This window comes from Petaurus breviceps, unplaced genomic scaffold (assembly GCF_028583685.1).
Source record: "Petaurus breviceps papuanus isolate PSGF00001 unplaced genomic scaffold, PetGlider_PUasm1.0 90865, whole genome shotgun sequence".
NCBI classification, from domain to species: domain Eukaryota; kingdom Metazoa; phylum Chordata; class Mammalia; order Diprotodontia; family Petauridae; genus Petaurus; species Petaurus breviceps.
In genome coordinates, this window is record NW_027187367.1 from 11,959,679 (window position 1) to 11,978,234 (window position 18,556).

At 40.6% G+C, this 18,556-nt stretch overlaps 1 protein-coding gene across 1 annotated transcript; it reads right to left on the minus strand.

Annotated features, from left to right (window-relative positions):
* Window positions 1-585: 585 nt before the first annotated feature.
* PPIL1 (peptidylprolyl isomerase like 1) lies at window positions 586-16,254 on the minus strand. Its single transcript, XM_069073580.1, has 4 exons — window positions 16,096-16,254; window positions 6,140-6,294; window positions 2,683-2,751; window positions 586-2,065 (listed from the first exon to the last, which is right to left on the minus strand). Exons 1-4 carry the CDS (start codon window positions 16,149-16,151, stop codon window positions 1,845-1,847), a joined length of 501 nt encoding a protein of 166 aa, XP_068929681.1. The 5' UTR covers window positions 16,152-16,254; the 3' UTR covers window positions 586-1,844.
* Between the last annotated feature and the right edge of the window lie 2,302 nt (window positions 16,255-18,556).

The window sequence follows — 18,556 nt, forward strand, 5'->3', positions numbered from 1 at the left end:
TCTCCGCCTTTGACGAGCTTAAGAGGGGGGAGGGGAAAACTTTACAAGCACACCACCCTTCTCATCAACTCCAAGGTGAGAATGTGCAGCAGCAGACTGCCAGTGAGCTAAATGAATAGCTCAGGTCCCTCAGCTGAGTCTATCTCACCCAATCTAAATTTAATTCCCCCTCACAAACAAATACCAGCAGATACCAGGTCTGCCTCCTGTTCCACATAGGAGCCACTCTTGAAGCGAACAGCTCTGGAATACTTTTATTGTTATTGTGATTAAGGAAGCTCTGTATTTCCACTATTGCTCACTAGAGATTCATAAACCTAAAAACAATGCAAAATCTCCAAGATAGGAACTTTTTTTTTAAAGCAATTGGGGTTAAGTAACTTGCTCAAGGTTACACGGCCAGTTATTTCTGGGTGTGGTGCTGAGTGTCGGAGCCTGGATTCGATTCCCAGGTCATCCTGACACTGGTCAAGGAAGCCGGTGCTTACTCGCTGAGCCACCTGGCCGCCCCCAAGATAGGAACTTTTACAGTGATTTGAGAAGCTTACTGATGATGACTGCATTAGGATATTACAAACAGGAATGCACAGAGCAACCACTTCTATTTTTTGTGGTGTTTTCCATGTAATATTATAATATTAACTCCACCTCCCACACCCTACCCCAAAAAACAAAAAGTACACTCTCAAAGCTAAGCATACAAAGATTCTGGTTTAAAGTGGTCAAGGTGAAGATGCCTTTCACCTCTATACAACTGCTTTTAGAAGAGAATGTATAATTCAGAGAAATGTGGGAAGACTTATTTGAATTGTGAAGTCAGAAGAACCAGGAAAACAACATATGCAATGATTATAATGATGTAAATGGGAAGAATACAGGTCAACTGAGTGCTGTATAATTATCATAACCATAATCTGGCCTCAAAGAGATGAGAAGTGCAGCTCTCTTCCCTTCAAAGAGATGGAGGCACTCAATAGTGTGAAACACCAAATGTCTTCTCAGATGATTGACGGATTGGTTAGTTTTGATAAACTGTTTCTTTTCTTATTGCTTTCATTTCCTTACTGGAAAATGGGAATTTAAAACAAATTTTTTTCCTTGAATGAAATTCATTTAAAAATTAATCACAGGTAAACCTTTCCAACCTAAGAGTATCTTAGAAATGACTGTTTTCTCTATTAGAAGCATTATGCATTTGGCAAAAATTCAGTATGATTTCATTTGGAGTATCTGAATATTAGAAACAATATTGTTTTTATGCCCTGGATTTCAAAAAAAATATATGTGTACATAGAAAGGGTTTGAACACAAATACACATATATGTTGATAGATACATATAAACATAAGATATTCACACATGCACACACACACACACACAGACAGAAATAAGATTACAAATTCTGTTGCCATTAGTCACCAAAGTCAAGGAGTAGAACTCCTTGGGAAAAGATTAGGTTTAGAATGAGTAAGTCTGTATGTACCAACATCTCCTGATGCTATTTAATTTTTTTCCCAGATGGATCAAAAGAAAAAAATATAGGAGAGAACAGTTTTAGTCAATTGCAATAACAAGTATATGTACAATACTTTGACATTTATTTCCTAGAAGGAAAGAAGTATCTTGTTAATTAAAATGCACCTTCATCTCTAGTCCATCTGAGACATGGCTTATTCAGCAGGACAAAACAAACTACACCAGCGATGATTCAAGAGCAAACAGATGAGATATAGAGGCCATTTTGTTCTGATATCCACAATCTACCTAAGGACTGGCCGGCTGAGAAAGGTCCAGTGAAACTCGCTGGGACTAGCCATGGCTGTATCTGCTTAGATGTATCTGCTTTTATCCAGAGGGGTAAGCCTTGATAATCTTCACATCATCAACAGGACGGTCCTGGGCATTTGTCTCTACCATACCCACTCGATTCACCATTCCTATGCCCTGACACACACGACCAAAAATGGTATGCTTCCCATCAAGCCACTGGGTAGGGGCCAAGGTGACAAAGAACTGGCTGCCATTGGTATCTGGTCCTGCATTGGCCATTGCAAGAATTCCAGCCCCTAAAAGAGAGAAAAAAGAAAAGGAAAAGCAGCAATGAACCTCAGAGCTTCACAATGGAACTATTAAAGATTCCAGAAGTCCTAGCTTTAATTCTGGTCTTCATTACAGCTGGCTTAGACTCTCTTCAACCTTGTTCTCCCTGCAAAATCCCCAGTTTTATGGAACTGTCTTAAGACTACCTCCCCTCTTTCTCTTCTAAGTCCCCAACCCATTCCCATTCTTAGATGAGTAAATACTTCTCCAGCAAATACATTCAAATTTGCTTTCATCAAACCTTCTGCCTTCTCTCGAATGACTGACATATTACCTAGTCTCCCCTTCCTACCACCCGACTTCAGCAAATCCTCTCTTTGTGCAGCTTCTAAATTCCTACCAATACCAATTCAACAAGTAGTTAGAAACCAAAACACCTCAGACCAGCTCTTCAGAACTACTCAGCAGGCCATGAGGAAATGCCTTTTCTCAAGTCTGACATTTTCCTTTTGTGGCACCAGGGCTGGGCAGCTGCCAGGAACCATGGTAATCTCAGTCACCTAGAGTGACAGCCAAAGGAAAAGCTTTTTTAAATTTTGAAATCCACTTCCCTGCCCATGCTCTCTGGTCAGATTATACACACCTGTGAATTTCAACTCGGGGTGAAGTTCATCTTCAAACTGTTTGCCATAGATAGACGCACCACCTCTGCCTGTCCAGGAAGAGAATAAGTGAATTAACTGCACAACTTCACAACAGGAAAGGGACAATCCAAGGCTGAAGGACCTTCATTTGAAAGGAAAGCAAAAGCTAATGAGCAATCCAATGAGCAGCAGAGAAAAGAACCAAATATCATCATAACACATACAAATCAGAGCAGCCACAACAGTGGATTCACTGAGTATCATTTCTTATTATTGAATACCATCATTAATGGCCTAGACGGTGGAATAAAAGGGAACCTCATCAAAGAGGATTCAAGCAAAATGAGGAACAGGCACGGAAGTAAGTTGCAACACAGAGGAAAAGAATTAGTGCGATCCTTGAAATGGTAAAATCAAACAAAATGAGGTTCAGAAGGCAGTACATTTTGGGAAAGAAACAGGTTAACACAAAACAGCTAACATGACCAGTGAAAAACCTCTGCCAAATGGTTGCCTGAATATCACTGTACAAAGCAATATACAGATTTACATGGTCCTTAACCCTCCCAGAGCTTATAGTAATTTATATAAACTTCAATAGATATGAAATAAAAAGGCATCTCAAGGTCCCAGAAGACCATGAGTTATACAAGTGCACACAGCTGGCAGCTTTTCATCGGAATGATGCCGCAGGCATGAAGAAGTGTATGACATGTAGGAGCCACAAGAATGTTGTCTGTACCAACTGATACATACTTGGTGAGGTTTGACTCTTACTGTGTACAGCTCTGACCTTTAGAGCCACCATTCTATTCCATTCCAATATAAAAGCTATTTCTTTTTAAAACAAACAGGATTGACAACAGCAAAGACAACTTTGAAAGACTTTCTGAACAATAAGAGGACCAACAAGGATTCCAGAAGACTTGTGATGAAACATGTCCCAACACAGAGAATGGATCTGGGGTAACGAATAAGCCATTTCAAATTACTTTAATTTTTAAAAAGAAAGCACAAAACATTATAACAAGCAGGATTTGCAGCAGAACATCAGAAAGACAGATGATCCCAACAATATCCCTACTGCTCCCATTTAGGGGTAAGGATAATCAAATATAGGGGGCAAGGTTGAAAAGCAAGGAAATTAAATTCTGAAAGTTCACTGAAACAAGTCAATTAATAATAAAGCCAACGGTAAGATTTAGCCTTTTATAACTCTAGCTTAACATGGCGAAAATAGAAATAAATACCTTAACAAGTCAATCAACCAAAAACATTTGTTATGTGCTTACTGTGTTACAGAGCCCCACTGCTCATATCTGACTCTTTATGACTCTGGGGTTTTCTTTCTTCTCCAGCTCACTTTACAGATGAAGAAACTGAGGCAACAGGGTTAAGTGACTTGCTCAGGGTTACACAGTATCTGAGGCCAGATCTGAATTCATGAAGAGAGTCTTCCTGACTCCAGGACTGGCACTCAATCCATCGTACCCACCTAGCAGCCCATACAGCCTCATACAAGGTCCTTTAGGAGACACAATCTATTGGTACTATGCTTTCCCTAAAAAAGTTTATGAAAGGCGGAAGTGGAGAGGGAAAGGACCTTCTTGTTCCCTGGCCTCAGACCACCCACAACTCATTAAGGCTTCAGAGAACCTTCTGGAGAAACAATCGTCTTGGAGTGCTCTTCTCTCTTAACCCTCCTGTCAATGCCCCTTCCACTCTTCTGGCAGGTAACTGACTGACCCTCTCCCCAACCCCACCTTGGTGGGAGGGAACCCGGAATCCCCTCTTCTCCTCTTCTCAAGGACAGCCCATCCTCCCTCTACTACAGTCACCATACCCTGAGCCCTTTCTTTGTGCTCATTTCTCTTTCCTTTCCTCCCTTTCCCCATATACTCAAGACCACAACAGCCTATTTCTAGGGTTTGTTTATAGAGGAAAACAACTACATATACAGGGGGTGGCTAATCTGGCCTCAGACTCTTAGCACAAAAACTAGCCGTGTGACCTTGGGCAAGTCACTTAACCCCAACTGCCCTCCAAAAAGCAAAAAAAAAAAAGTACATATGCAAATTCAGAAATACTGCACCAAGTTAAAATTTTTACATAAAATTCACTCCACCCAGGTCCAGACTAGGTGTCTCTAACCAAAGTTCTCCTAGCATGGCCCTAATGATTTCCCTCTGAACTAGGAATGGTATCACTGCACTGATTCCCCTCCTGTTCCCAGATAAAAACATGGCATCTTCTTTCCTAGTCCTAATGTGCCTAAGCTCAGTCCACAGAGCCTAGCATTTTGGGTTTTCTAATCCATTCTTCTAGGGCCATCAGGAAGCCTCCTAATGGGCTTAGATAGCAAGCTTTGGACACTCCATCCATAGTACTATGATACCAATTTAGATGACCGACTATCCTTGACCAAGGGGCAAAGAAATGCAAACAGGTATTCCAGATAGGTCACCGTCAGAGTTCAAAACAGTCACCCCTATTCTTTACACAGCTCATTCACTACCAAAGTTTCAACTACTATCTTCAGGCTAGTCTGAAGGTGTCAGCTTCCCATAGCACAGTTCCCCTTAAATGCTAAGTTGGGGGGAATAGCTGCACATACTAAAATTACCCTCACTATCTTTCTTTCCAAACCAGCTCCACAACCCCACCTCCCTATTTTCCTATATCATTCTAGCATTTTCTCAATCCCTCAGGTTCAAATTTCATTTAGCTTTGAAGTTTTTTTCTCTCCTATACTCCCCATACACAACTCCCCAATCACTAGCCCTTTCTATTCTTTTTTCACAAGCAACTGGTCTCTTCACTTCCATTCTCACTGCTACCACTCTAGATCACTTAAAGATTCCTGAAAAGTTCTCCACACACACGCACACACACACATGCACCTGATTTTAATGTTCTCCATGTATACCATGGTCCCTTCTGCCTCTGGGTCTTTGCTTCTGCCCTTACCTGGCCTCCTGTTAATCCACATTTTATCATTTCTTCAGTTTACAACTCATCTACTCCATGAAGCCTTCACAAGCTAAACCCCTACCACAACCTTTCCCTTACCATAAACTCCTGCTCTCCTCTAAACAGAGTCTATGCCATAATATCAGACATTTCTCCCAACTCCTCAGTCAGATCTTAAACTCCTTAAAGGCAGGAACCATGGCATCTATTTCTTTGGAATACTGAGTTTGTTGTAATATTTTTAAGTCTTTAGAGGACATACTACTACTTTTAATCATAGTTGGTGATTCTTCTTTCTTTTTCCCATTTGTTCTGAGGACTATACTAAAAAAGCGTATACACTTCTCAAGTCAGATGAGTTAGCTCTGGTTCTAGAGTACTTCTAAGGTACATATAGTAGGAGATCAGCCCAGAAACAACAAAACCTCTAAGAAGCTGGAATAACAAACTACTGCCTCCATGTAACACGATGAGTTTTAACCATACCTGTTCCTGTAGGATCACCACCTTGGACCATGAAGTCTTTGATGATCCTATGAAACTTGGTGCCATTGTAGTAACCACGTCGAGCCAACTCTGCAAAGTTCTTACAGGTCTTGGGGGCATGTTTCCAATACAGCTCCAGCACAACGGTCCCCATGCTACAAGGTGGAAGGATAGCAAGAGTCAAGGCTATACGACCAACAATTCTGAGCAGCTCAGATTCATATCTAGCACACTGACAAAGCATGAGGACAAAATTACTACTGGATCTCATGCTTGGCAAAAGATCAATCCCCACTAACACAAAAAAAGAATACCTCACTTTGGTAAAGCAAACAGGTGACAAGGTTTCCTTTCCAAAGATTCAGAAGCTTGTATACGCATGCTTACTTTTGTGCATGCATATACACACACATATTTATGTGCACATAACTATATATGCACAACTATAATCCAAGTAGTTAAGCTACTCAATTAGCCACATTTATTCCTATACTCAAATCCTAAGAGTGACCAGTAAAGGCTTCACAGAGGGAGCTGGATTTGTACTGGATTTTGAAAAGTGAGCAGGAGTCAGTTAAGAGGGTGGCTCAGAAGAGAGGGTTATGAATTCTTAAATGCCACACCAGGAGAGTCCAAGTTCCAGTAGGTTCAACCAAACCAAAGATTTTTCAAGTATGGTTCCAGAGCAGACTGAAGACCCAACTCCATTACGCAGAGGGCATCACAGGTAGGTTGGCCATGAGATGATGAATTCTTTGGTCATGGCAGCCCATTAAAAAGAGAAGAATACTGAACTGCCTTTAGTCCTTTACTGCCTATACTGCTTCTAAAGGGAGGAGAGCAGAGTGGGAGAAAAGGGGTCAAACTTACTAAGAATCATAGTTTCTAGACCGTCTATAAACATTAATTTAACTGCTGACACTAAATGTAAAATGCTTGTCCAGTAATCACATGTACATATTACTGTAGCAACTGAACAACACAAATATCAAAGCTTGTGCTAGATATGAAAGCAGAAGAAGGAAAATGCAGACAAATGAAAGGATAGTTTAAGGCTCCTTAAGAGAGGCAAAACAAAAGGACAGAACTGGTGCCATCATCCTTCCAAAGGCAACAAGTAACTTCACTTCACCTTGCAGTGCTTATGATGAACACGTGCAACAAAAAAAAAAAGGAAAGAGAGAGACTACCATGAAGGTGACTGAAACTTATGCAATGACATCTGCTGCACAGGATGAAGAGACAGAGAAAGCCAAACAAGAGCTTCCAACACAAGGCAACATATATTTTAATACTCGGTGACTGGAATGTAAAGATAGCCATAGGGATGACAGCTAAAAATATGTTGGAAAACAAAGATTCGTGATTAAGAAATTAGAGAAGTCAAAAGCTTACAGACTACTCAAATGTCTCAAAGCCTATGTGACATGAATGCTTTCGTCAAGAAAAGCAAACTGGAATCCCTAATCTTGTACCCACCTCACCACCATTACCACCACCACCACCAAAAATTGGTAATATCTTAATAAGAAATTATTATGGCAAAAGTCAAAATCAATATTGAATTATAAGAAATTTCCAAAATAAGACACTGTGTGCAATCCTGGAAACTGACTGATTCAGACAAGGTACTGATAACAAAGAAATGGAAGTGGCTATTTCATCGGATTATAGATTTAGAGCTAGAAGGGACTTCCTGAGGTCATTTTCTTCAATTGGACTAGAGCCCAGAGAGGAAAAGAAATTAACTGCTCTATTAATATTTCCTACAAAGTTTAAATGATGTATAGTAATCAGCACAGTGATGAGGAAAAAAGAGCTCAGAAACCATCTCAATCAGCAAGTACTTGGTCTTCTTGCCAAGGGAAGAGATAACAATAACCAAAGGCAAAACCAAGTAGGACTCTAAATTCATTTGCAAAATTTGACAGAGGGGTACAATGGTAAATTACAAGCGGTATTACCTCACAAAAAGTGAAAAGTGGTAGAAGGGAAAATAAATCTACAGAAAATTTGATGTGAGACCCAACTAGGTTATTTTACCCCAAACATATTTCAAGATGAAAGTGGAGACAACAGACAAAAATGTTTCTATGACAAATTAGTTAAATGATCATTAATGATAGAATCATCACATTTGGACTCTTGTAACTTCAGTTCCAAATGTGCTATATCCTTAAGGAAGTAGACATTCACACCAATGCTTCTCTCCATTGTCAGAAGTCCCTAGAAGGTAGAGGCCCCAAACAATATTTATGGTAGCAAAATTTCACTTCCAGATCCCCTAATTCTAGTGCTTGAGTCACCATCTCCTGAAGCAAAAATCTCTCCTTTTCTTGATATCTCTCCCCATCCACACATCCCCATCCCTTCAATGTCTTCTGGATCTCACAACCATTGCTTGATTTTTAACAAACTCCACTTCCTTGTGCTTACAGAATCAACCCTCTCCAGAAGATACTGAATACCTGGCCAAACTCTCCAGTGATGGTTGCTCAGAGTTGGCATACTCTTTGCTCCCCAATGTCACTTCCAGACTAACATCATTATGCAAGATTTTTTCATCCTTTCAGATTCATTCCAATCATCTTTATTATCTAGTCTAAATCATCACTGTTGTGATCTACTGACCTTCAGTTCATTCTCCCTTCTTTCTAAATGAGTTCAGTATCTAGCTCAGCTCACCCCTACCTCCTACCCCTCCCTCTCAAGCCCCCAATGCCTTTGCCAATCCTCATGTATTTGCCTCCTATTTTATAGACAAAAAATAAGCCATCCACAGTGAGATTCCTCTTCTCCCTTACTCCATACCTCAAAATCCCTCTATATATTTACCCATATTTTCCCTCCTTTAGACATATTTCTGAGGAAGATGTGGCCCTTTCCCCTACCAATACCAACTGTTCTACCTATGTCATCATGCCCAGGGGACCCAAAAGACAAATCAATACTTCTACTGAGGTCTATATTTGATTTACATATAAAGACTCTCTCTTTCACTGCCCAACTCTTAAAAAAAAACTACACTTGATGCCCCCCTCTCCCCACTTCCTCCTCTCTCAACAATTTCTCAATTGTTTCTCAATTTGCAATCTGGCTTTTGACTCTATAACAGAAATGGTTCTCCACAAAGTTACCAATAGTCTCTTTACTACTAAAGCCAATAGCATTTTCAAAGTCCTCATGGTCTTTGACTTCTCTGATCATCCCTTGGCTCTTGAACATTTCTGTATCCCTTGAATTTCATAATACCGTTCTCTTCTGGTTCTTCTCCATTCCTGTAAGAACTGTTGTTGTTTGTCCATTGTTCTTGAAGAGGACCATGGCATCAGGGCGATGGTGCCATGACAAGGGAGTGAGTTGGATTTAGGTGAGGAGGGGCTGTGCAAAGTCAGGAGACTCACTTTCTCCTCCGGAGTCATCTGGGCTCAGTAGCCATATATCAATCAGAACAAGTGGAAATAGCCCAGGAAGCAGTGAAGGATCCTGGCCTTTTCAAGCTAAGGTCTTTAACAGGTCTCAGTTTGACTGAGGCAGTGCCCATTCAGTGATTAAGCCAATAAAAACTGAGGCAGAAAATGGCCTCTTTACCTAGCCAAAAATCTAATTAATTAATTAATTAATAAGTAAGGTAAATGAATGAATGAAAAATTTTTAAGTCATTCTGGGAAGGGAAGATCCTCAGGGTTTCTAACCAAAACAGAAACAACTGCTATTTACATTAATTCTGAGTCAATCAGAACCCAAAGAGTGACCAAGTGGATTTTTGCCAGAGATTTACTGTTGGACAGTTAATGATAGCCAGCGTGATTTGGAGTTAAGGCTGGTCTTAAAAAATATTTCAGAGATTAAAATTTACATTCTGTATGTGCAGAGCACTCACAGGTAGGGGTGTGACACCCAATGTGGACAGAGGGAAAGGAAAATAAGAGGAGAGGAGGAGGGGGGGAGAAGAAAAGGAAGAAGAGAAAAGGAGGGGTGGGGAAAGGAGGAAGGAGAGGAAGGGACGGAAGGAAGGGAGGGAGGGAGGGAGGGAGGGAGGGAGGGAAGGAGGGAGGAAGGAAGGTCATTTGCCCAACTGGTCAGTTCCAGTTTGGTCCCCAATGGGTAGCACCTTTTCTACTCACAAAGGTTGTTGTTTGTCCTTTGTTCTTGAAGAGAACTAAGACATCGGGGAGATGATGCTTTCACCTGTAAGACTACTCTTTCTCAGTCTCCTTCATTAATAATCACCATTCATGTGCAATACCAATCAAACTACCAAAAATTATTTTATAGAGCTAGAAAAAATAATAACAAAATTCATCTGGAAGAACAAAAGGTCCAGAATACCAAGGGAATTAATGAAAAGAAATGCAAGGGAAGGTGGCCTAGTTGTATCAGATCTAAAACTGTATTATAAAGCAGCAATCATTAAAACTGCTTGGTCCTGGCTAAGAAATAGAACAGTGGATCAATGGAATAGGTTAGGTACACAAGACACGGTAGTCAATGACTATATTAATCTACTGTTTGATAACCCAAAGACTCCAGCTTCTGGGATCAAAGTACACTATGTGACAAAAACTACTGGGAAAACTGGAACGTAGTATCGCAAAAACTAGGCATAGACCAACATCTTACACCACATATGTCAAAATGGGTGTATGATTTAGACATAAAGGACGATACTACAAGCAAATTAGGAGAGCAAGGAATAGCTTACCTGTCAGAATAGTTTACCATGCTATGAAGAATGGAAGAATTATGTCCAAAAAAAGAGATAAGAACATTATGAAATGAAAAATGAATAATTTTGATATTAAATTACAAAGTTTTTGCCTAAACACAGCCAATCCAATTAGAAGGGAAACAGAAAGCTGGGAAACAATTTTTACAACCAGTGTCTCTGATTAAGGCCTTATTTCTAAAATATACAGAGAACTCAGCCAAATTTATAAGAATACAAGTCACTCCCCAACAGATAAATGGTCAAAGGATATGAACAGGCAGTTTTCAGATGAAGAAATTAAAGCTATTTATACTCATATGAAAAAATGCTCTGAATCACTATTGATTAGAGAAATGCAAATTGGAACTCTGAGGCACCACATCACACCTATCAGATTGGCTAACATGAACAAAACTGGAAAATGATAAAATATTAGAGAAGATATGGGAAAACCGGAACACTAATGCATTGTTGGTGGAGTTGTGAACTAGTCCAACCATCATGGAGAACAATTTGGAACTATGCCCAAAGGCCTATGCATACCCTTTGGTCGAGCAATACTACTTCTAGGATTGTATCACAGAGATCATAAAAATGGGCAAAGGAACCACATATACAAAGATATTTATAGTAGTTCTTTTTGTAGTAGCAAAGAATTGGAAATTGAGGGGATGCCCATCAACTGGTGAATGGCTAAACAAATTGCAGTATATGAATGTGATGGAATACTACTGTTCCAGAAGAAATGATGAGTAGAAAGATTTCAGAAAAACCTAGAAAGACTTACATGAATGGCGGCTGAGTGAAGTGAGCAGAACCAGAACATTGTACACAGTGATAGCAATATTGTAAAAGGACTAACTTTAATAGTTCTTCTCAGCAATGCAGGGATCTCAGATACCTCCAAAAGACTCATGATGGAAAATGCTATCCACATCCAGAAAAAGAACTATGGAGTCTGAATGCAAATCAAAGCATACTAATTTGCTCTCTTTTTCTTTTTTAGTTTCTTGTGGTTTCTCCCATGGTTCTCATTCTTCTTTACAACATGACTAATGTGGGAAAATATGTTTAATATGAAAAAAAAAAGAAATGATAAGCATGTAGATTTCAAAAAAACTTGAACTTACATGAACTGATGCTGAGTGAAGTGAGCAGAAGCAGAATAACATTGCACACAGTAACAGCAACACTGTGAGATGACCGACTTTGGTGAACTTAGCAATTCTCAGCAATGCAATGATCTAAGACAATTCCAAAAGACTAAAGATGGAAAATGCTATCCCCATTCAGAAAAAAAGAACTATGGAGTCTGAATGCAGAGCAAAGCAAATTTTTTCTCTCTTTTTGTTTTTTTTCCTTTCTTGTGGTTTTTTCCTTTGGTTCTGATTCTTCTTTACAACATGACTAATGAATAATATGTTTAAAAAATGATAATCACCATTCATTTCCTGGGCTTTTAGTGTAGGTATCCAGCAGGTTCAGTTTTGGGTCTTCTGATCTCAACACACAGTCATAAACTATCTGTTTCCAGGAAGTCAATTATCATCTCTGTACCGATAATGCCTAAATCTACACATCAGTCTCTAATCTCATTCACTTTGAACCAGTTACTAGAAGTCTCTATTAGGATGTCCAGTTGTTATTGTTATTTAGTCATATTTCAGTGGTGTCTAACTTTTTGTCCAACCTCCATTTGGGGCTTTCTTGGCAGAAATACTGGAGTGGTTTGCCATTTCCTTCTCCAGCTCATTTTACAGATGAGGGCACTGAGACAAACAGGGTTAAATGACTTGCCCAAGGTCACATAGCTGGTAAATATCTGAGAATGGACTTAAACTCAGGAAGATGAGTCTTCCTGACTTCAGGCCCAGTGCTCTATCTATTCACCTAGCTGCCCAGGACGTCCAGCAGGCATCTAAAACTCAACATAATCGAAATGAAACTCATCATTTCCTCATCAAAACCTGCTCCTCTAGGGACGGTTAGGTGGCACAGTGAATAGAGCACTGGCCCTGGAGTCAGGAGGACCTGAGTTCAAATCCGGTCTCAGACATTCCACTTACTAGCCATGTAACCTTGGGCAAGTCACTTAACCCCAAGTGCCTGCCTTCCCCCCTCCAAAAAAGGTTAAAAAAAAAAACCAAAACCAAAAAATGTAAACTCTTTCACTTGGTAATGTCCTTCATACCATGGTTTCCAACCTACTTTAATGTCCTTCATACCATGGTTTCCAACCTACTTTCCTGAACTTATTTCAAATTACTCCCTCTCACACATTCTAAGTGCCAACAAAACCGGCTGTCTCCCAAACTTAATACTGTATCTCCCATTCCCATATAAACCATCCCCTATACCTGGAACATGTTCCCTATTCATTGTCACCTCTCAACATCCTTGTCTCTCCATTCAGGACTTAGCGCCAGTGCCAAATCCTACATAAAATATTCCCTTATCTTCCTGGCAGCAGTGCTTCCCCTTCCTCAATTTTCCTTGTACTTTTTTGTGTATATGTTCTATCTCCCAGCAGAATGCTCCTTGAAGGCTGGAACCTCACAGTGTCTTCTGCAAATAAGACATGATAAATGTGTATAGTACACTGAATTAGACATTTCACTAAAGAGGAAGACAAGGATGAGCAACTGGACTAGACTAAGTATACATAAAGGAATCTGGGCCAGAAACAATACAATTTTGAAAGCACTGAAGGAGAAATTTAAGATACTTAGATATCTGAAATTAGATATCCAGGTATTTTTAAAAAGAGGAAATACACTGATGGAAATTAGAAAAAAAAAAGACATTGGAAAGGGTATCAGCAACGATAAACCTAAATGCCTACTTCCTCATCTCTCCAAATGACATACACAAGGCTAAGAAAGTATTCTTGATTAAAATATGAGCTGGAAACCACCAGACTTCAACAAACTATTTTCTTTTCTTTTACAGACATTGGTTCTACCGAATTCAACCAGGTTGGTAGTGTAGGAGCAACTAATGGGCAACTAATGGTCTCACTCTGTTCAGTATGAGAATTCTGATCTGCTCCAGTTCCAATCTGGGTTAGATTTATCCCATCTTGGGTAATCTGATTCACAGAAGCTCCCTATATTAATGCTGAACTTAGTCTGGACACCCAATTGGCTTAGTCCACTGCAGCTCATAACTACTAAACTCAAGTGATCTACCAGTCTTAGACTTCTCAATAACAGGAATTACAGCAGACCATACCTTCAGAGCTATACAAGTAATAGAAAGGTAGAGCTAAGACATGTGTCCACAGTATTTAACTGTTGATTATTTTTTTTTTACAACTTTGATACAGTAAAGCAAAATGCTGCTTTTAAGACTGTCCTCCAACAAGAGGTTTCTTATACATTAACTGAGATGATGAAGAGGTGGTGTACAATGGAAAAAGTGGTGAATTTGGAGACAGAGAACCTGAGTATGAATCACAGCCCTGCCATGCTCTACCTGTGTTACCTTGGGCAACTCACTTAACTGTGGGAATCTCACCTATAAAATAAGAGTTAACTAGATGATTTCTAACATTTTTTCCAACTCCAAATTTCTATGATCATAAGATAGAATTCCTATAGATATAACCACTGACCAACAATCCTGACTTTGAGGGATGTCCTAAGCAATCCAAATGAAAGAAATTCCTTATAGATGGCAAGGTCTTCCAGAAGCTCCAGTTTAAGAGTGACATTGCATTCATAGTTCCATACTAGAAAGATTCCTCAAACAGAACATTTCAAAGCAATCTGCCCAACAATCCACAAAAGAAAAAATAAATGAAGACTGCCTATTACCTAAACCAGAGTTGTCAAACTCCTAATGTTAATTTTTGGTTTTCTAAGTCAATATGCAGCCAGAACTCAATTTGCATTTGGCAACCTCAGTCTAAACTGTGTCATAAAATGGAATATACAGTCTATAGATTTAGTACACCATCAGTATATTTATCTCAGACAGGCATTGCAAATGGACATTAAGAATCAAACAGATCCAGAATCAAACAGGAAGAAGAAAATGTGCTAGATTGCATTGAGGGGAATTGTGCAATGTTTCCAAGGATAGCATCTGTTCCCTGAGGCAAAAACCCATCTGTTTAATAGTAATATTCTTCTGGTGATGCAATATAGCTGCTGATCATAGAACACCACAATCTTCAAAGAATCAAAACTGCAGGGGACCTAAAGGATATTGTAAAGACATGTGACAAACAGAAACAGGCTGTAGCATATTACCAATAAAGAAGAGATATAAAAGACATCAAGCAGGAACCCTATAACTGGTAACAGAGCTGGGCAAGTAACATGGGGAAAGCAGGGTAACAGATGGACAGTCCATGTGCTCCTAGTACCACAAAATGTCAAAAGACCTACAGGGAAGTCCTCACTATGCAAGAAATAATAATCTTCCTAAGATTTAAAGGACACAAACAAGAATCACACAGGATGACGTGTGGACTGCAGATGGATGGCAATTCCAGTCCCCCTCCCCAGGAAGTACCCACAAAGATGACAGTAGATGCATTTATTGAATATGTGGCTTCCACCCTCAGATCATCATAAACTAGCACAGTCAGTGAGGACATTAGAGACGAACTGGTTCAATCCTCTCATTTTACAAAGAAATCTACCCTTTTGTAATCAAAAAGTTACAGGCCCAATCCATCTAGTGCAATTCAGCTAGTGGCAAAGCACGAAGTTAGAAGTCTAGTCCCTCGAGCTTGTCTTGATTTTTCCACATTTACTAAGAGCCTTCTATATGCAGGATGTTATGATTTCCTTTGAATGACTGTCGTTATCCTGAAGCTGAAAAATGCTACGTATTCCGACAAGCCCCTCACCTCGTGAGCTGACAACAAACGCAGGGCGGTCGCTCCTTCTACTGCCTCCTTTAAGATGGGGTCTGACTATGCAGGGCCTGGAATGCCACCTCTGGAGATTGTATTTTTAATTTGGGGGCAGTGGAGAGTCACTGAAGGTTTGTAAGCAAGGGAATGACGTGATTTTTACGGCCTTCAGTGCCCCTGGCGCGGCCTCGGACGCGGGTGGAGGCTACCGGGTGAGCAGAACCCAGAGTGCCGGGGAGAGGCTGGTCCGACCTCCCTCGGCCTCGTCCTGCTCTCGGTGGCCCACTCCGCCGGTCCATCCATCACTTACCTGATAGCCGAAACCAGACACACGCACGCACGCACACAGACACGCGCGCGCACACACACACACAGCCTCACCTGGTCTCCAAAAAGACGTTGGGGGGCTGCCAGGAATCTGGCGGCACTGCAGCCATGGTAAAGCCCGATTATCTTCAACTTCCGGCACAGGGTCTATGGGGGACTCGCCGCCAAAGAGCACACTTCCGGTTTCCTCCTCTAGCGCACCGAATACAGGAGAGGAAGAGGCGGAGTCCTGTGTAAATTACGCTTGTTACCAAGGTCCCGGAAAGCTACCCAATTCTTTTAGTGCTCTGATTGGTTCAAGTGGGCGTGGGAGGTGGAACCTTGCAGGAAATATGTGCGTCTATTAGTTACTTTCCCTCATCAGTCAGTCGTTCTGTCCAATGACTCAACAGCTCTCCTTTCTCCTCTCCCCCACAACTTCTCCTCCCTTATCCCCCCTCCCTCCCCACAACCAAGGGGAGGCAGGCAGACAAAAGAAATGCTCGGGGGTCTGTATCTGCCATTTTCATTCCCTGCTTTCTATTCTTCTTTTCTTTTCAATCTGTGAGCGTCTCCAACGCAGCTCTCGTGCTGTTTTTAATCTTCCTATCCCCAGCACCTAGCATAGTAAATGCTCGATAAATGTTTGTTTAGCTGAACTGAATAAAAGCCAGAGAAAAGAAAAAGAGAAAGGGAAGGAGAAAAGGAGGAGGAAGAAGGGAAAGGACCGGGGGAATCAAAGGGGAGAGAGAAGAGAAGAAAGATGACGGGAGGGAAAGAAACAAGGATGAGCACAGGGAAGAGGAGAAGTGGAAAAAGCAAAAGAGACGGGAAGAGATAAGGAAGTGAGGACAGGGAAAAGGAAAGATGGGGAGGGGAAAGCAGAGAAGAAGGTAAGGAGAGAAGAGGAAGAGTGTTGAGAGGATTGGAGTGAAAAGGAAGAGAGACAAGAAAAAGGGCAGAAAGAGAAGACTGGAGACATAAAGGTAAAAGATGAGAAAGAGGAGCCACAAGGGGGTGAGATGTCAGTCAAGATGGGGATAAGGTGTTATTTTAGGCAAATAGAAAGACGTTGGTTATGGCAAGAGTGGAAGACGGACAAGGGCTAACCCATCTTTATCTGCAAGCCAGTTAAAGGCAGGGATCTTGGGAAGATAGATTTTATTCACCATATTCCTGGACCACGCAGTTATTTGCAAAGATGACAGAGTGCCCAATTCATTCCTGCCCCATCCAGATGCTTTGTACAGCAGAGCAAATAAGACATAAGCCTCCATTTTCACATATAACACGTAGAATAAAGACAACTTAAAAAGGGAAATAAAACTGTGGAAATAGAACCTGCTCTGGATGGGGAAGGGTGGGGATAATTGCAGAAAATAGAAGAGTAGCCTTTCTAGGTCAGATCTTCAGATCATCCAGACTAGTGCTGTTTGTTGGACACTAAGGCAATGACAGGAAAGCAATAATTCTCCTCAGTCTCAAAAGTCAGACACAGGTAGGTGGTGCAGTGGATAGAAGACTGGCCCTGAAATCAAGAGGGTTCAAATCCAGCTTCAGACACTAGCTGTGTGACCCTAGGCAAGTTAACCCCATTGCCTAAAAAGAAAGCCAGCAAGCATTTCTAAGTGGCTGCAATGTGCAGGTACTGTGCTAATAATGCCTGGGGAGTTGAAAGGCAAAAAAAAAAAAAGTCCCTGTTCTCAAGGAGCTCATATTCTGATGGTTGGAAATAACTAGATATATGCATGATATTTCAGTATATAAATCAAGGGACATATGTCAAAATCTTAGTTTTCTTTTTGTAGCAAGTATTCTCTAGCCTCCCTCTCCCAGTGATACCCTGATGGGGTGGGGTATCTTTTCTTTAATGTCATTAGCTGAAGACCTCATTTGGTGTATGTTCCTTTCTGTTAGCTACCAGTGACAAGCATCCAAATTCCATTTAACCAATTAACATCCATTGGTTTTTACAAAAGAATATTTACTTCAAAGACTTACACAGAAATAAAACATTTACCCCTAGCACTCTCACATGTGTTACCTCTGTCTCTGGGGAAAGGGAGTTCAAACTTAGCAGTTTCTACATAGCATTGATCCCACCAATTTTACATCCAAATTCTGCATTGGTATCATATGAGTTCTAGTCTTAGCTTCCACTAGGCTGGGTCTCAAAGGTTAATTTTTGCTCCTTGAAACAACAATGCTAGCTAGCAGCAAAACCAGCCTGAACTAGACTCCTAGATTCCTAGACTCACTGAGTTCAGATGACTCATCCTCATCCCATATAACAAATAAATTGTTTTTAAAGGGAAAAAAAAGCAAAGAGAAAATAGGAGAAAAAAATCAGCAAAACTAATCAGTACAGTGACATGTTCCCCCTACTCCATTTTCAGAGTCTATGGATGTGTGGACCATTTTCAGATTTCTTCTGATATTTTCAGAAGCAGGAGAGGTACCGTGTTTCCCCGATAATAAGACCTCTCCCAAAAATAAGCCCTCCCCTTACTGTGTAACATTCCTCTAAAATAAGCCC

What these genes read in the sequence shown, in the direction of transcription:
- PPIL1 (XM_069073580.1), bottom strand. Translation starts at nt 16,151, where the DNA reads ATGGCTGCAGTGCCGCCAGATTCCTGGCAGCCCCCCAACGTCTTTTTG. An exon ending in AACGTCTTTTTGGAGACCAG is followed by an intron (nt 6,295 to 16,095) that starts GTGAGGCTGTGT and finishes TCCACCTTGTAG; the next exon opens with CATGGGGACCGTTGTGCTGG. An exon ending in TGGTGATCCTACAGGAACAG is followed by an intron (nt 2,752 to 6,139) that starts GTATGGTTAAAA and finishes CTTCCTGGACAG; the next exon opens with GCAGAGGTGGTGCGTCTATC.